This window comes from Megascapheus bottae, chromosome 14 (assembly GCF_031878675.1).
Source record: "Megascapheus bottae isolate mThoBot1 chromosome 14, mThoBot2.hap1, whole genome shotgun sequence".
NCBI classification, from domain to species: domain Eukaryota; kingdom Metazoa; phylum Chordata; class Mammalia; order Rodentia; family Geomyidae; genus Megascapheus; species Megascapheus bottae.
The window spans coordinates 42,366,128-42,387,490 of NC_143522.1; the positions used below are offsets into that span (position 1 = coordinate 42,366,128).

The 21,363-nt window shown below is 40.3% G+C and overlaps 1 protein-coding gene and 1 long non-coding RNA gene across 3 annotated transcripts in view; one reads left to right on the forward strand and one right to left on the reverse strand.

The window, feature by feature from the left end:
* LOC150055127 (uncharacterized) overlaps nucleotides 1-12,849 on the forward strand; it is a 33,312-nt gene extending 20,463 nt beyond the window's left edge. Inside the window, exons 1-4 of one of the 2 annotated variants that reach the window (XR_016537623.1) lie at nucleotides 5,691-5,738; nucleotides 7,530-7,622; nucleotides 11,577-11,684; nucleotides 12,595-12,849. This is a non-coding gene — a long non-coding RNA (uncharacterized LOC150055127). Of the gene's footprint in view, nucleotides 1-5,690; nucleotides 5,739-7,529; nucleotides 7,623-11,576; nucleotides 11,685-12,594 lie in introns of those variants that run through there. The other variant, XR_016537624.1, reaches the window with a different exon arrangement.
* Nucleotides 1-21,363, reverse strand: part of Nin (ninein) — a 118,303-nt gene that overhangs the window by 9,532 nt on the left and 87,408 nt on the right. The window contains exons 21-27 of the mRNA XM_090345077.1: nucleotides 18,403-18,516; nucleotides 14,615-14,737; nucleotides 13,701-13,814; nucleotides 12,539-12,685; nucleotides 8,098-8,277; nucleotides 5,837-5,983; nucleotides 4,265-4,366 (exon numbers count right to left, since the gene is read on the reverse strand). Of these exons, the coding sequence (XP_090201203.1) occupies nucleotides 4,265-4,366; nucleotides 5,837-5,983; nucleotides 8,098-8,277; nucleotides 12,539-12,685; nucleotides 13,701-13,814; nucleotides 14,615-14,737; nucleotides 18,403-18,516 (927 nt within the window). The remainder of the gene's footprint in view (nucleotides 1-4,264; nucleotides 4,367-5,836; nucleotides 5,984-8,097; nucleotides 8,278-12,538; nucleotides 12,686-13,700; nucleotides 13,815-14,614; nucleotides 14,738-18,402; nucleotides 18,517-21,363) is intronic.

Sequence of the window (21,363 nt, forward strand, 5' to 3'; positions counted from 1 at the left end):
GAGAGCAAAAGGAGAGTGCACTACATTTTGGCCAATGGAACATGCCATCTTGCATCCAACACACTCAGCAGACACAGGGCAAAGAAAAGCTACCCAACAAACATGAGCAAATTCTAAACTCAAGACAAAGCACTTCCAGGTGTGTACAAAGGAAAATAAAAAGGACCTCTTGGATTCAACTATAAATGTTATAAGACTTCAGAGCCAGTATCCATTTCATTAATCGAAAGCTGGATCATAATCATTTTGAAGTACTTCTAATTGTAGACTTAAAAAAATTCCATTTGTTTTCATGGATAAAGACTATGGTGAATTATGATATTATAACAGTGGGATAATTTTCTTCATACACAAAGCTTTAAATAGGAAGGAAAACCATAAGGTAACTCTAGAGACACTCCACAGTTAAAGTGAAAATGAATACTGACTCTTTCCTCAAGTATTTCTTATTATGGCCAACAAAAATGCTTATGAACAAAGAACTTAATGAAATGTCCCCATGCTATGAAAGGTCATTGAAAGAGAATATTCTACCTTCACACACTATCTCAGGCAGAGAACTGCACCCTTCTCTGCCACTTCCAACCACTGAGTTCTAGGCACAGGTTAGCGACAGACAGAATAAAAAAGAAAATTACAGGAGTTATAAAAAGAGGAAGAAAAGTATGAATTATAAAAAGAGAAAGTACAGTACCATTTGAATATACTCTATACATGAATAAAAGCATATGTAGAACCAATACGAACATTTTTCTCTGTGTAAATTTTATATTAAAGTGCCTTATAATCTATAATTCTGCCACTGTATCTTTACCACCTGTAATTTGGTTGGATTGTGAGCTTGCTTCCTTTACCTGTGCCCATTTTGAGATTAGAGGATTCCAGGTTCAGGATGGAATGATTCTGGAACAATCCTACAATCCTCCCTGCCCACCCACTCAGTGCAAATACAGAATATAAACCCTCAACCATTTCTGTTCACCTGTTCAAACTGGTGGTTCCCACAGCAACCCCCAGCAAGCTTGAGAACTGCAGGCATAGTCTGTAACTACTTGCTTGCATATCTAAAATGATCTATGAACTGAATACTACTTTTTAACAAAAGTCCTAAAGTGAAGTTCCCATTTTCTAGTCTAGTAAATTTGCAGTCTTTTTTTTTTTTTTTTTTTTTGGTCTATCATAGGGCCTGAATTTTGGGCCTGGGTGCTGTCCCGAGCCCATCTCAAGGCTACCACCCGACCCCTTAAATTGCAGCCCCACTTCCCATTTTCTAGTGATTAATTGGAGATAAGAGTCTTTAGTGCTTGGGTTGGCTTTGAACCTCAACCTCAGATCTCAGCCTTCTGGGTAGCTAGGATTAAAAGCGTGAGCCACCACACCAAGCCTTAAATTTGCAATCTTTAGCTATACTGGAGAAGGACACATGTTGCATTGGAGCAGTGACTTTTATACTATAGCAGATTCCTCTCCCCAAGGAAGCATGTGTGTCAGATTAAAATTGCCTAGAAAGCTTTTCTCAAACTTCCTGGTCTCAAAGATTCTGCTGTAGAAATATTCTCCTGCCTGTTTACTGCTCCTCACCCTATAAGTGAGAATTCCTGCAGAGGAAGGAGTATACCTACCCCACAGATGACCACAAATATAAAAGATGATATGTAAGCCACTGCACATCCCCTGAAGCAGCTTAACCCATAGACACCACACTAATTCCGTTTAAAAGGCTGATAGGGAGAATAGTTGACACTCAACATTTAGGATTTCTATTTAGAGTGCAATGCCACTGAGTTGCAAAATTGAAAATGTTGAAGTGGCACATTTTATGTATATATTTACTGCAGTTAAAAATGATAATGCAATATATCCCAAACCATGGAAGTTTACACTTTAAATTTGTGAACTATACATGTAGTATAAGAATCTAAACAGAGCTGTTGAAACATCCAATTGCTATAAATGCACAAATTTGGTAGTTCAGTTCTCTCTCCCTCCTTCTCCCCCGCCCCCTTCCCATTGCTGGCCCGAACTAAGGGTCTCATGTTCTTGCTTGGCTTTCTTGCACACAGCAGGTGCTTTACCACTTAAGCTATGCCTTCAATCTGTCATTCTGCTGGTTAAATCGAGATGGGATCTCGAACACTTTTCTACTAGGCCTGCTTTCAAACCTCAATCCTCTTAAGTCTCAGCCTTTCAAGTAGATAGGAATAATGGGTATGAGCTACCAAAGACTGGTACATCAGTTTTCTTTCATTTTTTTTTTCCTTTTTGTGGGTCATGGGGCTTGAACTAGGCCTGGGCACTGTCCCTGAGCTCTTCAGCTCAAGGCTATCGGCCATATGCCTGGGCTTGGGTGTGGTCCCTAAGCTCTTCAGTTCAAGACTACCACCCTACCATAGAGCCAAGCCCCACTTCCCGTTTTCTAGAGTTAGTTTGGAGATAAGAGTCTCAGGTCCTTTTGTGTCCAGGCTGGCTTTGAATCTTGATCCTCAGATCTCAGCTCCTAAGTAACTAGGATTACAGGCGTGAGCCACCATGCCCAGCTAGTCTTATTTCTTAATAAATATTTCATTAGAATAACATATGTACTGTTTGTTCTTTCAGGATTACATGTAATTGAGGAGGCAGAGGCAAGAGGATTATGAGTCCTGGGCCAGTCTGGGCTACACAGCAAAAAAAAAGTGTATAAACTGTTCTTTTCAGTGTTTAAATAGGAAATCCACACTCTCCCGTCAGTTAGTCAAATCCCACTGACTAATAATATAAAGTGCGGCAGGGAGATAAGGGCGCTTCCCAGGCTACAGAGAGCAGATGAAGAGCCAGCTTGATGGTAGAGCACTTGGAGAGGATCCCAGGGTTGATTAAGTATATGGTACTGCTTTTCAATTTGTTATTAGACATACTGGGCTGAGCTTCAGATAGCTTACCCTTACCCATTAGGGTATGTAATTATTTCATCAGAAAAGCCTATCTACAGCCAGGCACAGCCTGCAAGGTTCTGAAAGGCATTTATTACATGCTTCTGAACAAATGGTTTGAATTTTACTATTTATAGTACCACTAATCTCCCCATTAGTGAGGAAAGGAGAAGAAATAAATTGCCAGAATCTTGGCGACCATTTAAATGTCAATGTAATGTTTGCCCATATTTCATAGTTTAAAGCTAGGCACTGAAGTTAACTTGGTGTACATACTACTTTATAAGAGACTAAACATTTCTCTTTGTACAATTTTGACTTAAAATATTTGAGTAAGTAGTAGTTTTAAAGAGGGCCAGGAGTTTGGCATAGTGGTAGAATGCTTGCCTAGCACGCACAAAGACCCAGGTTCGAATCTTTGGTACCACATACATACAAAAAAAAGCTGGAAGTGGTGCTGTGGCTCAAGTGGTAGAGCACTAGCCTGGAAGGAGGTGCAATGACAGTGCTCAGGCCCCAGGACTGGCAAAAAAAAAAAAAGGCCATTTAAGGACATTTTTCTATGCATTTCTATCTTACGTAAATTCCAGATTTATTAATTTTGGATTAATTAATATTTCATCTGTCCCAAGCAAATTATCTCAATGAAATTCTTACTTATTAAGATGGTCCTGTATATAGTTATTTTATATCCTATAATAGTATTTGATAGGTAAAATAAATCTAACTGGTATAAACACATTTTCCAAATCACTTTTATATTTATCACATGTACCTCTCTCAAAAGACAGTGCTAACTTACAATGTACCATTAAACAATGACAGTTCTGTTTTATTTTTATTTTCTTCTATCCAGCACCAGGAATTGAATCCATAGCTTCACTAGACATTGAGCTACAGACCCAGAGCAATAATGGCAGCTGCTGGAAAGAAAGCTTGTAAATGTGAATGTGCCCAGCTTTTCTTCACAATTTTCTAACTGAAAAGATTGTTAGTGATCATAAAACACTCCAATATGGGAAGTACTAGGAAATACTCATATAAGAAATAATGGGGAAAGAGCTCTGGGATTCTTGGTACAGACACTGCCACTTAAATTTGTTGAGGTACAAGTCTTTTCATTTTGTCTTTTGCAAACACAGGTCTTCTGAATTATTTCTTCAAAACAGTATGACTATTTTTAAACAGACAAAAGTGTCTGTTAAACTTGGAAATATAAACTAAAGAATGCAGCTTGGCAGTGTGTAGATTTTCAAAAGAGGAAGTCAATGCCATGTCTAGTTGCTCCCTAAAATGATTTGTTTGTGGATTAAAATCCTCTTAAGAGTTAAGGCCATTTGCTTCAAACTTACCTCCATTAGTTGTTCATCCAGTTTCACTTGTTTCTTTTTCAGGCCTTCATTTTCCAAATAACTTGTGTCTAATTCTTCTTCAAAAGAATTCATCTGACTGACCTGTTACAAAAACAAAACAGAATTCTCTTTCAAAACATTCAAGTTGCTCAGTTTTATTTTGATAAACTTGTGTTCATCAGAAATCTCGATTCTTGGAAGAAAGTCAAAATAACTCAGCAACAAAAGGCAGTAAACAATGCAATTCAGTGCACTACTGGAATTTAGGTAATCTATGTTGGTCTAGCTATCACTTCTCAAATAGAACAGATTCTTAGGGCAGCTGGTTGCAAAAATTTGATGTCGCCCCCTGGGTGTGTGTGTGTGTGTGTGTGTGTGTGTGTGTGTGTAAGCACACATGATGGAAATGAAATGTGAAATGTTATTGTGAAATGTTATTGAAGTAATACTTATTCCTACCATGAGCCATGTACTCTAATATTTCCTAGTATATTTTATCTATTCAGTTACTCAAAAGCAACAAATTAAATGACATGTCAGCTTGGACCATTACCATGTTTCATAATGAAAATGTTGATAATTTCCACAGACTCGTGTTTTTTTAAAACTATAAAAGCAATATATGTTAAAGCTGGGCGCGGTGGCTTGTGCCTGTAATCCTAGCTACTCAGGAGGCTGAGATCTGAGGATCGAGGTTCAAAGCCAGCCCGGACACTAATGTCTGTGAGACTCTTTTTTTTTTTTTTTTTTTTTTGCCAGTCCTGGGCTTGAGCTCAGGGCCTAAGCACTGTCCTTGGACTTTCTCAAGGCTAGAGCTCTACCACTTGAGCCTCAGCACCAGTTCTGGCTTTTTTCTATGTATGTGGTACCAAGGAATCGAACCCGGGTCTTCGTGCATGCTAGGCAAGCACTTTAACCACTAGGCCAAACTCCCGGCCCCGTCTGTGAGACTCTTATCTCCAATTAACCACCAGAAAAACGGAAGTGGGGTAGGGTGGTAGCCTTGAGCTGAAGAGCTCAGGGACAGCGCCCAGGCCCAGAGTTCAAGCCCCACAAAAATGCAGTATTATTCTTCTTCCCAGATTTTTAAATCACATTTTTGAAAAGAAGAAGGTAGTAGTTAAAACTTTTTTAAATTTCAGTTTGGGAAAAAAGAAAGAACATCACTCCATCAGACAAAGTGCAGACAGCAAATGAGGTTTGACCATGGTGAAGCTAGCTGCAAACATGGTCTCCCAATGCCTTGCTCCCTTCCACATTTCCTTCCCACATTTCTATGCAGGGTCAACCTGCATGGAAACGATAGCAGAAATGATAAGCCACGCTGAGGTTCTTATGAGAGGCTACAACTTTGGTCTTGGTCTTTTGGTCTTGATGTCTTGTCTAGATTGCATCACTACCTCTCAAAGACCTGCTGTCATCCAAAGGTCAAGGTGGCAAAGAGCTGAAGTCTCAAGCCTCGTTGCTCAAAAAGGTAGAGTGAATGCAATCCCTACCATTACAAAAACAAAAAACAAAAATATGGAGGAAATATACTCCTCAGAACTCAGGGCATACCTTCAAAAAACTCACCTTCCTATTAATAGGTCGTTCTTTCTGAAACTGTTCACATTCTCTCTTTAAGTTCAACTTTTCTTGCTCCGCGAGTTTCATAGTACCTGATGAGTTTAGATGTTTTGGGTGCTTAGAGGGAAGAAGGCTGGATTCCAGTTGATGGACCTAATAAGAACAAAATGGAAGGAAAACATTGGCTAGGAAAAACAACAAATAAGGCAAGTTTTCATTCAGTCCCTGAATTCTGTAATAGGACAACACTTTCGTAGCGCAGTATTAAGAGCCTCAATAAAAGCAGTTAATCAATAGAGGTGGAGAAGGCTGAAAAAGGCTCTGTCTGAGCATGGCATCTAGTAGTAGTGAGGCTAACAAGAAGGAGGAAAGAGGATAAATATGGTCAAAGTAGATTGTTTGCATCTACAATAATAGAACAATGGAGCCCACTAAAACTATCTGGCAAAGTGGCGAAAAGCAAGTCAAAAAGGAATGGCCTTGGAATGTATTATGAACATGTGGAATGTAACAACAAAACTCCTACTGCATAACACATGTAATGTACAAAGCAAAATTTTTTTTTAAGCTGGGCACCACAGTGTGTCTATAGTTCCACCTACCAGGGAGACTAAAGCAAGAAGATCTCTTGATCTCTTGAACTCAGAAGTTTAAGATTAACCTAAGCAATAGAGTTGGATCCCCATATCCAACAATAATAATAAAACCTTCTTCAGTCCAGCCTGTCAATTCTTTATTATTTTCCTTGACTTTTATTTTTTAGGTACTATGGATCGAACTCAGGGCTTCTCCTTTGCTAGGCAGGTGCTCTACCACTTGAGCCATGCCTCTAGCCCCTGTTAGACTTAGTTATTTTTGAGGCAAGGCCTCACTTTATTCCCCAGGTGGGCTTGAGAAGTCATCTTCCTGCTTGTATTTCTCTGTTATTCCTCTGGAAATGATAGGTATACACCCACTGTTCCCAGCCATTGGTTGAGATAGAATCTTACAGATTTTTATGTGTGGGCTAGTCTTGAACACAGATTCCCTGATTTTGGTCTTCCAAGTAGCTAGGACTACTGTTTGAGCCACTGTGGTTGGTTCAGTTCTTGAATCCTATCCTATCTCTCTCTCTCTCTCTCTCTCTCTCTCTCTCTCTCTCTCTCTCTCTCTCTCTCTCTCTCTCTCTCTCCTCCCTCCCTCCCTCTCTCTCTCTCTCTCCCTCTCTCGCTCAGTTCATGGGACTTGAACTTTGGGACTGGATGCTGTCCATGAGCTCTTCAGCTCCACTTCCAGTTTTCTGGTGGTTTACTGGAGAGAAGAGTCTCATGAACTTCCAAGTCTGGGCTGGCTTTGAACTGTAATCCTTAGATCTCAGCCTCCTGAGTGGCCAGAATTACAGGTGTGAGCCACCATGTCCAGCTTGGAATCTTATTTTTCTGATTTCCAAAGATCTTTTCTAGGTAAACCCACTCAAATCTACAAATACGTTGTCATAAGAACAGGACAGGGAATAGTCCTTCAGGGCCTCCTACCTCTCCAGGATGTAGGAGTCAAAAGTGTGCATGATGTGACTACCAAGAAAGGGATATAGTGGTCTGAGGGCCTTTGGCTGTGGCATGAGCTCAACTTTGAGGAGTGGAGGAAGCAACAGCCTTACTGACTTTGTATTAGACAGATCCTAAATTCATGACAGGTACCCCTGTCTTGTTTCTTACAGCAGCTGCAGCTAAGTTCCTGTCCAGTGCAGGTATTCTAGAGCAAATCCTGACTAATTCACAGAGCTCCTCCTCAATTAAAGGCGCTGACACAGGTAGGTATGGCTGACAGTGCAGAAGAGTGGAAAATTCAAAAGTAGCATTAAAACCTTATGAAAATCATTCTCAGTTTGAATTGCTGAGTCTCTAAAAAGAGGCACCAAAGTTTTCTCTTATAAGGACTTAGCTAAACTCGTGAGATCTAAATCTAATTTTGCCATTTTTGTAATTGCTGGCCTGGGCAACTGGCCAAACCAAATAAGGATATATGGTTAACATAACTTCCATGAGTCGATGTTTCTGATATGAGGATTAAAAGACCAGATTTGTTTTAATATGGAACTGCTTACATAAATGAGAAATATTTTATAAACATACCAGGATAAAACTGTAGGCAAGTAAATGATAAATGACACATGGTTGGAATAAGCCTGCTCTGACAGGGTACTCTATCCCATACCTCAGAACCAATTTCAGTCATAGCAGACATCCATTCCCAAACATGCCACTGCGTGCAGTCCTTGAGGTTACCTTCTCTCGGGAGTGCATGAGCTCGGCCTTGGTATTCTGCACCACAGTCTGTAGTCTCTCACTCCCCTGCCAGAGGAGCTGCGGTTCCTCATCCATCAGATGATCTACCTTATCCCAAGAGAGTCTTTTCTGCTGGTTCTGGGGTCCAAATGGCAGGGTGGCTATTTCTGTAGTACGGTTCTTAAGACAGAATTGTAGAGTTAAGCCTTAAATGCAAACCGATGGGTAAAGAGAAAGCTGTCCTATTACCTAATGATAATTTATTATTATTATTTAACAATTTCTTATCACTATTACATGTGTTGACAGGACTGGGGTTGGAACTCAGGGCTTCATACTTGGAGGCAGGCACTTCTATAGGTGACTAGCTATGCCTCCTGTGGAGATAGGGTCTTGTTTCTTTTCCCAGGTGAATGCCTGTACTGTATTATTCCAATTTTATGCTTCCCATGGTGATGGGAATATACTAACTTCTTGTGTTGAGATGCAGTCTCACTAACTTTTTTTGCTCAGGCTGGATAGTCAGGTTGGCCTTGATTCTCCCAATCACAGCCTGTCATGTCACTGGGCTAAAAGACATACCACTAAGCCCAGTAATCCCAGATTAGTTGAGAAGGGGTCTCTTGAAACAGGATTTCACAATTTCTTCCTTCCATGTACTTAGGGATTATAGGCATGAGCCTCTGGTGCCAGGTATGAAAATTCTTTTATTTTGCCCGTCCTGGGGACTGAACTCAGGGCCTAAGCACTGTCCTTGAGCTTTCCTCAAGGCTAGTGCTCTATCACTTGAGCCACAACACCACTTCCAGCTTTTCTATGTATGTGGTATGTGGTACCAAGGGATCAAACCTGGGTCTTCGTGCATGCTAGACAAGTACACATGCTGGGCCAAACTCCCAGCCCCAGGTATGAGAATTCTTATCAAACATCTTTTAATTTTTATCTTCTAATATACACATCTATAAAGACATGAATAAAGTAATATTTTTGGGATCTGACTTAAAAACGATGGAAATTCAGTTTTAAGTGGTTAGTGGCAAAACAACCCAGTCAAGTTCAATAGCAAGTGTGACTATAGGGCAGGCAAACCCAAGTTCCCTACAGAAGTCATATGCTTGGAGGTTGGTGGCTTAAAAGTTGGCACATTCTTATCTTTGAATTCAGATAAAACTCTTTTATAAGGCCAGGAGTTGATACCCTTCATAAGGTGACCTCTACTCTTACTTTCAACACGTGCAATCATAACTCTCCTTGTAATCTAAAGTGAATGCTGTCTAAAGGATTGAGCCTGGAGTTCAGGAATATACATTCATCTGCTAAAGGAAAAATTTTTTAATCTTAAAAATAACTTTAAAAAGTTAAAAAGGTGCCTGGCACTGGTGGCTCACGACTGTAACCCTAGCTACTCAAGAAGGCTGAGATCTGAAGATCTCCACTCAAAGCCAACCAGAGCACTAAAGTCCTTGAGACTCTTATCTCCAATTAACCACCAGAGAACTGGAAGTGGTACTGTGGTTCAAATGGCAGCACACTAGCCTAGAGCTTAAAAGCTCAGGGAAGTGCCCAGGCCTAGAGTTCAAGCACCATGACTGAGGCTGGGGGGAATTAAAAAGATAACACAACTTCCTGCTGAAAACAAAACATAAAAGGAAAAATCATTTTTTTAATTTTTCTATTGTCAGGGTAATATATATGTATATATATTATATATAATATATATATATGCCAGGTAGTAGGTGCATTACTTCTTACACATTGATAAAAATCAATTTTTTGAATTGGAAACATCTCAGCCTAGAGGTAATTTTAAAAACAGAAAAGATTTTTCTTTTCTTTTTTTAGTACCATGAACTATGTGAGGAAATAACTGAATTAGAGCCTACTTTTTTTTGGTGGGTCATAGGGCTTGAACTCTGGGCCTGGGCACTGTCCCTGAGCTCTTCAGCTCAAGGCTACCGCTCTACCCCTTGAGCCACAACCCCACTTTCCATTTTCCAGTGGTTAATTGGAGATGAGTCTCACATTCCTTGGTGCCTAGGCTGGCTTTGAACCTCAATCCCTAGATCTCAGCCTCCTGAGTAACTAGGATTACAGACATGAGCCACCACGTTCAGCGCCTACTTTTATTATAGGACAAAATCTTAACAGCTACTTCAAGATTGACATGGATGACATTGTTCTTAATTTATTTGTGCACAGGTTAAGCACTGATCATATATATATATATGTATATAAAAAGTATATATATGTATATAATATATATGTGTATAAAAGTATATATATAAAGTATATATATGTATATAAAAAGTATATATATAAAGTATATATACATATTTATTTTTTTTTTCTCCTTCAAGTGTTGGGGCCTGAATTCAGGGCCTGGGTACTGTCCTTCGACACTTTTGCTCAAAGCTAATGCTTGGTCACTTGAGCCTCAGCGCCACTTTCAGCCTTTTCTGTGTATGTGGTGCCAAGGATTCAAATCTAGGGCTTTGTACATGCTAGGCAAGCATTCTACCACTAAGCTATGCTCCTGGCTCCAAGCATTGTTATATTTTTAGGAGACATTCTTTTTCATGCTGCTGTTTGTGCTACAGATTTGAACTCAGCATTGAGCTGGACAGGCCAGGGCATGACAACAGGAGCCATGTCCACATCCCCTTATTTTTCTAATAAAGTTTTGTGGTTTTGCCTGGGCCATCTTGAACTGCAATCCTCCTATTTATACCTCCAGTTTGAACTGGGGTGACAAGAGTGCATCCTTGTGCCAAGCGTCTGTGGAATAAGATGGCGGAACTCATAAACTTTCTGCCCAAGTCAATTTCAAACTACTATTTTCTATGTTTTGGCTCCCAAGGAACTTGGGTTTTAGGCAGGAGACAAACTTTTTACTGTACCATAAAGTGTCAGTTAACTGCCTTAATCAGCAAGGCCTGGACTTTGTAGTATCATAGCATCAACTCAGTATGATGAATTATGTTCCAAAAATCAAGACTAGTATTTTATACCTTTTTTGGATTCTGCTTTACTTTTCCTTCAGCCTTAGTGTCTGTTCTTAGTGTCACTTCTTTTGTTGTTTTTCTTGTATTAATTTTTCTTAGGGTCATAAGATTTGTTTATTTATTTTTTGGTCTGTCATGGGGCTTGAACTCAGGGCCTGAGAACTATGCCTGAACTCTTTTGCTCAAGACTAGCACTCTACCATTTTTAGTCACCGTGCCACCTTGGGTTTTCTGGTGGTTAATTGGGGATGGTTTTAGCAACTTTCCTGCCACTCTCACTTTGAACTGCAATCCTTAATCTCAGCCTCCAGAGTAGATGTGATTACAGGTGTTAGCCACAAGCACGCAGCTATAAGATCTTAATGATCTTATTATTTAGCATCTGAAAATACTTCAGAGTTATTCTTATAAAACTCAACTATGCCATGGTCTTTGACTTGTTTGAAAGAAAAGATGACCTTTTTGGTATCACTGCAGTTCTGTTTACAGGAAGCTGAGAAGCATATATATCTGATCTGAAAAGTGAGTCCCTCAGGATTATCAACTGGAAGGGACACAAATAAGCCAGAGAAAAGAAGAAATGAGGTAATACTGTTCAAAAAGAAATGCACTCAAGATGGACTTATATAATGGTAACCTCTCTGTACATCATATATATACACACACACACATATTTTTTTCCCCTGGCTGTGGGGCTTGGACTCTGGGCCTGGGCACTGTCCCTGAGCAATTCAGCTCAAGGCTACTACTCTACCCCTTGAGCCACAGCACTACTTCCATTTTTCTGGTGGTTAATTGGAGATAAGAGTCTCATGGACTTTAGTGCCAGAGCTGGCTTTGAACCTCCACCCTTAGATCTCAGCCTCCTTGAGTAGCTAGGATTATAGGCGTGAGCCACTGCGCCCAGCTCATCATCTTTATAATGAAAGTTAATTTTTTTTAAAAAGCCAGTCTGACATTTTCAATACTGTGATCCAAGTTGTGGTTAGACAAAAACAAACCTACAAGAAAACATACCTGATGGGCAGGCGCAGTGGCTCACGCCTGTAATCCTAACTACTCAGGAGGCTAAGATCTGAGGATCACAGTTCAAAGCCAGCCCAGGCATTAAAGCCCGTGAGACTCTTTCCTCCAATTAACCACTAGAAAACTGGAAGTGGGGCTGTGGCTCATGGGCTAGTGTGGTAGCCTTGAGTTGAAGAGCTCAGGGACAGTGCTCTGGCCCAGATGTAGGGTGGTAGCCTTGAGCTGAAGAGCTCAGGGATAGTGCTCAAGCCCAGAGTTTAAGCCCTACAACTGACAAAAAAGAAAAGAAAAGAAACTTATATGTAAAGAATTCCATAAATAGATAACTAGATAGATAAATGTAAAAATTAGATTATCAACTTGGTGTAATTTATCATAATTTATGTCCTAATTTTTTAAAAAAGAGAAATTACCTTGTCACAAGCATCCTGAAGCTGTTTGTGTAAAGACATCACTTCTTGTTTTAAAGCTTCTTTTTCCTGCTGAGTCACTCGGAGGTCAGATTTGATCCGGGACATCTGATGGTTCACATTCCTCAGAGTATCTTCTAAATTCTGAACCTACAAGAGAACAACCTTGCACTGCTGCACAAGGATGCTATACAGCAATGCACAAACAAGGACAAGTGGACCTCCAAGCCCCTTCTGTTTCCACTTATTCACTGCATCTAGTTCTTTATTCAGTAACTCAGTGAAAACCCAGAACATGTTTGTACTTACACGTTGCTACCTTATATTTAGAAAAACATTAAATTTGCCTAGATATTGCTAATAGAATTATTTTGTGGATATCTAAGAGACACTTGATAGAACCAATGAGGCTTGCACCATCTAAGGCATTGTCACTGCATCTTGTAGAAACTATGTTCTGGTCCATGGTTCTGGTTTGTAAAGGTCCTTAGTTGTAAATAACAACCTGTACTTCTGGGCTCCTACTCCACACTAATATCACAAATATATCTCAATAAATTTAAATTTGTAAAAGGAATGCTGATAGCTTTAAGTATAATAGGGCATGAACTTGATTTAGATATCTGGTTTCTAAATTGGTAACACTAGTCATTTTTACATAGCATCTGCAAGCTTTCACAGTAAGTACTCTCATAAGTAACTTGGAGGGAAATAGTGTTTAACTTAGTCTTCAATACCCTGGCTTAGCCCCATGGAGTCACTTGGAGCCTTCTTGGGCTCTTCTTTTTCTTTTTTTGGTCAGTCATGGGACTTGAACTCTGGGCCTGGGCACTGTCCCTGAGCATTTCAGTGCCATTCTTATAGGGAACATTTCATTGGGATGTTGTCAGAATGGGGCAAAACATTAACTATGATAAAAAGAGATGAGAGGGCCAGGAGTTTGGCCTAGTGGTAGAGTGCTTGCCTAGCATGCACGAAGACCCAGGTTCGATTCCTTGGTACCACATACTTAGAAAAAGCTGGAAGTGGTGCTGAGGCTCAAGTGGTAGAACTCTAGCCTTGAGAAAAATCCAAGGACAGTGCTCAGGCCCTGAGCTTAAGCCCAGGACTGGTAAAAAAAAAAAATAGAAATAAAAAAAAAAGAGATGAGAGAATTGCCTTGTACCTTCTCCTGCGAAGCTACCAGCTGTGACTTCAAGCTCTCACTTTGGTGCTCCCAAGACTGCTGTTCTTGCTTCATTGTAGCCATTCTGTCCTCCAAAAGGCTAGATTGTGCCAGCTGTTTCAAGAGGAGAAGAAAGCATATTTGCAAATGTTATCTAGTCTCAACTCATAAGTCTTGTCAAAAACAAGTGCCATATGTTTCTATGGGGGAGGGGCAGGGTAAATGAAAAGAGTTTTTCTAACTGTTCTAATTTTGAAGAGTTTTTCTTTCTTTTCTCATTTTTTTTTTTGTCTATGTTATGTTAGTTTAATTAATTTTGGTACTGGGACTTGAACTTTGGGCCTGCACTCTCATTTAGCCTCACTCTCCTTTAGCCTCACTGCTTTACCTCTGGCTTTTGGGTGGTTAATTGGAGATAAGAGTCTTATAGCATTTTCTGCCTAAGTGGGCTTTGACTTGGGATCCTCAGATCTTACCCTTCTGAGTAGCTAGGATTATAGTCATGAGCCACTAGCATCCAGCTTCTATCTCATATTTTGAGGGTGAGCAATGGTCTGGAAGGCAATTAGAAACCTCAAGAGAATACCAGGAAAATACAGACTGCCACTAAGTCAGATGAGGGTGGGGGAAAACAAATGTTTTTGGATCTGCTAAGAAAGTACAATGGAAAAAGCACATAAGAAATAGATCTCCAATTATAAGAATATTTTTAGTACATAGAAAGTGCTATGTATTATTACATATGTTAAGCAGAAATCTTGGTTTCTAAAAATTCAAGGTCATGGGACACCAGCTCCAAGCACAGCTGCAGCCTGCTCTGGAGCAGTTGGGCTAACAACAGTGGAGGCCTTCGGGCCACCATCTGTATGGAAATGCCTACACCATAGTGAAGGTCTAGTCTGGCATTTTTGTACCTTATCCACACAGTTATTTAATTCTTCGCTCAGAGCTTCTTTTTCTTTCAGCAGTGTTTCATTGTAGCTTAGCACACTAGAAAGCTTTTGCTGGAACTCTAAGACATCAGGACATCTGTACAGCTGCAAGAGAGACAAATGAGCACCCCTGGGTGTGTTTAGTAAGCAGTATCTACAAGTGGCACTGTCATGTCATTTGAATTGCCCTATTTAAAGCTATTTCATGGGATATATAAAATCTGGCAGACTATGATAAACTTTAACAAACTCTTCCTGCTAGCATCTTTCTGTGCATCCGTTGACTGTTGAAACTTGTGCTCAGAGGGACTCAGACAAATGCTGTTAAATAATCATCTTAGCTTTCCATTTTACAATTAAACAACATACTACAATTTTGCTGTTGATTTAATTTGCATTCGGAGCATGTTACTTTTCGCTCATGCATTTTGAATGAGAAATTTTTTTTAAAAATCTCAAGTCTTAAGACCACCTGTTATCTTAGCACTTGGGAGGCTAAGGAAGGAGGATTATGAGTTTGAGGCCAGCCTAAGATAGGGAGAGCCTATCTCAAAATAATAGTAATAATAAAAAGACCACAGAATGGTCACATGAGGTTTTGGTTATCAGTATAAGGTCAAGGTTAAGGGGAAAACAATGAGTAATTTTCAGCTTGCTTCCTGTGCCCTTCCCTCTGGAATGCTTAAGAGGACTTGCAGTAACATGCTGGTGTGGACAAGTTGCTTCCTCCAGTGTGCTTTCAGGAATCTAACTCCTCATTGTAGAAGATTGTCCTTTGCCTACACTGTGGAATGTGTCACGGCATCTCTGGCGTTATCACTAGACACCAGGTAATACTATGGTTAGGAGCCAATCCTCACCTCCGACCCTGTTGACAACCACTGCTTAGCAAGATGGGTTCTTTCTTTTCTACCCCCTTTTCATTGCTTATAGACTTTAACTGCCCTCCCTTGTTATTTGACTTTTTCTTCTGCTTCCCCATTTCCTGTCCTTTCCCTTCCCATTTCCTTTTGATGGTCCTGGTGACACATTTTTACTCTTTATTGTATTGGAATATGGCCATTTTTCTACTTCCTACCTATATTTAACTTCAATAATGGTTACTCCAAAATAAGACTTTACAGGTTGATTCCTGCCTTCCATTGGCAACAAATTCATCATACCTTCCAAGGGTACATAGGTCAGGATCCAGGAAGATGTACTTCCTGGACCTGCAATGAAGGGCCTATACTCCTTCCTCACTTCTGGGCCCCATCCCAATTACCAGCAAGCTCCATGCCATTTGAATGACTGCAGAGTAGTAGGTGACTTCTATTGATGCTATGTGGGTTTTTAGTCAGTGCAGGAGGTTAGCATATGAAAATGTGCTTTTGAGATAGAAACCATGACATCACAAGTAATGGCACGAGCTTTCTAGGTCCAGACTGTCAAAGCCAACACTATCTTGATCAAGAGTCTTGGGGCCAATGGAAGTACTTCCTGTCGAATGCAGACAGACTCACTGTTTTTCTATCTTACTATTTAGGTCAATGTCTCAGCAAAAATATGTAATGATGTCCTCATCTCAGTGTTTCTCTCTCAGCTCTGCCTCTCTCATTCTATTCTCTAGCTTAGCAAAGTCACAAAGCACATATTCCCCATGCTATGGTCTTGGAAGTGATCACTGTCATTTTAGAAGTTGAGCCATTTAAAAAAGCCGAGGAAAGAGAGGGTATCTGAATTAATGAGGATAAACTTGGTTTCAGTACCTTTGGGAAACTCACAGAAAATTTCTTTGAGTTTCAACCTCTACAATGTAATGAGTTTCTAGTCATGACAGAATGGATAGTTTTTATAAACATACTTTATTTTGGAAGCTTTAGTATATTTTTCAGGTAGAGTTTTACTTTTATTTGGGACTGGCTTTGGTCTTCCTACTTCTACTTTCCCCCTCAGCCTCGATGCAATTGGGATTATGATTGTGAACCATGAAACTAGCTTGCTATTTGGTTTTATTGTTATTGTAAAGGTGATGTACAGAAGGATTTCACTTATATGTCAAGTAATGGGCACATTTATTGTGAACAGTATCACCTTTCTTTTTTCTTTTTTTTTTTCCCCCAAGTCCTGGGCTTGAGCTCAGGGCCTGAGCACTATCCTTGGACTTTCTCAAGGCTAGAGCTCTACCACTTGAGCCTCAGCACCACTTCCGACTTTTTTTCTATGTATGTGGTACCGAGGAATCGAACCTGGGTCTTCGTGCATGCTATGCAAGCACTCTACCATTAGGTCAAACTCCCAGCCCCATCTTTTTTTTTTTTTTTTTTTTTTTGCCTGTCCTGGGCTGGAGATCAGGGCCTGAGCACTGTCCTTGGACTTTCTCAAGGCTAGAGCTCCACCACTTGAGCCTCAGAACCACTTCGGGCTTTTTTCTATGTATGTGGTAATTGAACCTGGGTCTTCGTGCATGCTAGGCAAGCACCCTACCACTAGGCCAAACTCCCGGCCTCACCTTTCTTTTTGAACAATGTCACCTTGCCCTCTATTCTCTATTTGTCCCTTCCATCCCCACCCCACCACTTAATTGTATACTTCATTTTCAACTTAGTGTCTAGTGTAGCTTGATATTTTAAAATCAGCTAACTTTTTTGACTGGCCCTGCCTCAAACCACAATCCTCTTATCCCTGGTCCCCACACATGTGGCATTAGAGATATGTGCCACCACCCATATTTAGCCTACAGTACTTGCTTGAACTCTGGGCCTGGGCATTCTCCCTGAGTTCTTGAGCTCAAAGCTACTGCCCTACCCCTTGAGCCACAGTGCCACTTTTCTGGTAGTTAATTGCAGATAACAGTCTCACAGACTTTAGTGCCCTGGCTGGCGTTGGACCTCAATCTTCAGGTCTCAGCCTCCTGAGTAGCTAGGATTACAGGCATGAGCCAATGTGCCCAGCTACAGTACTTACTCTTATGAAACCTTATTCAGTACCAGTATTATATCAGTTATTCCAAAAGACACAAACACCCTGAGAATTTCATAATCCAATTAGGTAAACAAGATTTATGAGTCAAAGATAAAAAATACAACACTACCTGGTAGAGTCTAGAACTCAATGATTCTACAACCAAAGAATACAGTCACAGGCTGACCTGACATAAGAAAGAATATTTCCTAATCCACTGGTGTCAAAATAGTAAAGTAACCCGAGGACAAAATAAATGAAAAATCAAATTGTCCTACTATAAATAAGAATTGTTCCAATGGGAAGACTTTTGAACAGAACTGGAAAGGAGTAAATTAGGACATGATTTGTAACATGTGCCATCTTTTATATTCTGAAAAAGGCTTCGTAAGTGAGGATTCATCCCCAATGACGCTGCATTTCCCTGCCTCACACTGGTTACAAGGGACCCAACCCCACTGGCAGGAAGCCTCACAAATCATAGGGAACAGTCTTTAAAGTTACACACAAGGAAGTCACCCTCTCTTAAAACAACTGATGTTACTTACTCATCCAGCCAGGAGGAGAGGAAAACAACAAATAGACTGAATTGGCTGGGTATCATTTATACTAAGAATTTTAGAGTCTACATCATAAATAAGTTACACAATTAGAACAAAACTAGGAGAATTAGCAAAAGGTTCCCTTATAAATAGGCTCGTACTTCAAGTCCTCAGCGTCACTAAGCAATACACTAGTTGCCAGGATTTAGTGCAAAGAACATTTGGAGGCTGGAAACAACAGACCGTCAGGGTTCCATGAATACTCTCAGTAGCATGCAAGCTTACTTGGTTCGTTTTCTCCAGTTCATCTTTGAGAAGGAGGTTTTCCTGTTCCACAATGTGAGTCTGGATTTTAACTTCTGAAAGTTCTGCCTCCAGAGAAGACACTAGTGTGGAGGACTAGGAGAAAAATAAAGTCAAATAACACACCTGCTCATTGAGCTCACTCAAGTAGGTGCATATTAGCAGTATTAAAGAAACATTATCAACTCAATGACACATACTTTTATGACCATCTGTCCTTATATTCAATGCAGCTAACCCAAAATATCCTGGGTTTTTACTTGGTTGTTTGTCTCAGGATTATTTTACTATTTTTTCCTATAACTTATTAATGAGAATTTTATGTGAAAGAAATGTTTCTCTAGATTTTTTGTTGTTGTTGAAGTTGTTGAAACTTATAGGTATCTATTGTCTTTGGATTTTATAATTATTATGTTCTATACTAAATTAATTTTGTTGATCAAATTGTTCAATCTTTTTTTTTTTCAGTACTGAGTCTGAACTTGTATTTGCTAGGCAGACACTTTACTCCTTAAGCTACACCTTCAGATCACTTTGCTTTTTGCCTGGAGCCAGTCTAGACAGAAATCCTCCTATTTAGGCTATCTGTACAGCTAGGATGACAGGCCATGTACCATTAGATCCAGATTTTTATGTGGTAAGGTTGTGGGAACTTGAAACTACATTCCTCTATACCTCTTGATCCCTACCTCTCAAGTAGCTAGGATTACAGGCAAGAGCTACCATGCCAAGCATATTAGGGGAGTGTGTGAAATAGATGTGGGGATGTAGTCAGTGGCAAAGTGAAAACCTGGATTCACTTCCCAACACTGGGAAGAAAGGGAAGAACACAAAAGTATCTTGTGGGGCCAAGAGCATAGCCTGATGGTAGTGCTTGCCTAGCATTCACAAAGCCCTGGGTTGATTCTTCGGTACCACATATACAGAAAGAGCCACAAGTGGTGCTGTGGCTCAAGTGGCAGAGCTCTAGCCTTGAGCAAAAAGTGTCCAAGGACAGTGCCCAGACCCTGAGTTCAAGCCCCAGGACTGGCAAAAAAGAGATCTTGTGGGGACAGGAGTTTGGCCTAGTAGAAAAGTGCTTGCTTAGCATGCACGAAGACCCTGGTTCAATTCCTCATACATACATACATAGAAAACCCTGGTTCGATTCCTCATACATACATAGAAAAAGCCAGAAGTGATGCTGTGGCTCAAGTGGTAGAGCTCTAGCTTTGAGAAACCCCCAGGACAGTGCTCAGGCCCTGAGTTCAAGCCTCAAGATTGGCAAAATAATAATAATAATAATAATAATAATAATAACAACAACAATAATAATAAATAAAATGTGAGAACAAAATATCTTGTGAACATTATTGATCTAACAAAGGTCAATTTAGACAAGTGTAACTCCCTAATCTTTTCTAGCACATTCCCATTCCTCTGTGCATCTCTACTCACTTTTATAGGTATCCACCAAACCATCTGGTTACCATTTTAGTTTCTGGTTCATCATTCTTGACTTGTTCTACACAAATGAGAAGATATATGCATTTCTTTTTTGTGTGTGTCCTGGTCCCAAGGCTTTCACACAGGGCCAGAGAGCTTCATTGTGCTCAAGGCTAGTGCTCTACCACGTAAGCCAGAGTCTTTTCTTTCCTTTTTCTTGTTGGTTGTGAGGCTTGAGCTATGGGCCTGGGCATTGTCCCTGAGCAATTCAGCTCACAGCTAGCATTGAACCATGGAGCCACAGCACCAGGGTTTTCTGATGCCTGAGTAGAAATAAGAATCTCAAGGTTTTTTATGCCCAAGCTGGCTTGGTCCTCAGATCTCAGCCTCCTGAGTAGTTAGGGTTACAGGCCACCAGTGCCCAATCAGCCACAGCTTTTTCTGAGTAGTTTATTGGAGATTTATTTCTATAGACTTCCCTGTCCAGGCTGGTTTTAAAGTGAAATCCTCAGATCTCAGCTTCCTGAGGAGTTAGGACTACAGGTGTGAGTTATCAGTGTGTTTTCTAACAGCCCCCTTTTTCTTACATGTTTGGAGGCATATGATATCTACTCTTCTTTGCTTTTCTTTTTTCAGATAACATTGTATTATTTCATATAAATAGATACCTTTTTCATTTTTTTCTTTTGCTGTTTATCCATAATATCCAAGGACTAAGCACAAGTATTCAACCACCCTCTCATATACAAACATCTAGCTTCCTTCCACTACTTGGCAATTCTTTTTTTTTTTTTTTTTTTGGTTGGTCATGGGGCTTGAACTCTGAGATTGAGCAATGTCCCTGAGCTCTTCAGCTCAAGCCTTCTACTCCTAGGGTCACAGAGCCACTTCCAGTTTTCCAGTGGTTAATTGGAGATAAGAGTCTCACAGACTTTTGTGCCCAAGCTGGCTTTGAACTGAGATCCTCAGATCTAAAGCCTCTTAGATAGCTAGGATTACAGGCCTGAGCCATTAGTGCCTGGCTTATTTGACATTTCTGAACAACTCTGCACATGAATCATATCACTGCAGTACATCTTTATGGTAGATGTATAGAAGTGAGATACAAAACAAAGGTAAGTAAATATGTGACTTTGTTATTCACCTTCACAAAAATGGTACCAATATATTATGTATCATCAACCTGGTTTAGAAATGCCTTTACCTAAGCTGGGCATGCTTGTTCAAAGCCAGCCTGGGCACTAAAGACCGTGGGAATCTTATCTCCAATTAACCCTTAGAAAATAGGAGGTGAACCGGGAGTTTGGCCTAGTGGTAGAATGCTTGCCTAGCATGCACGAAGACCCGGGTTCAATTCCTCAGTACCACATACATAGAAAAAGCCAGAAATGGTGCTGTGGCTCAAGTGGTAAAGCACTAGCCTTGAAGAAAGTCCAAGGACAGTGCTCAGGCCCTGAGTTCAAGCCCAGGAATGGGGGAAAAAAAAAGAATAAAAGAAAATAGGAGGTGGTGCTGTGG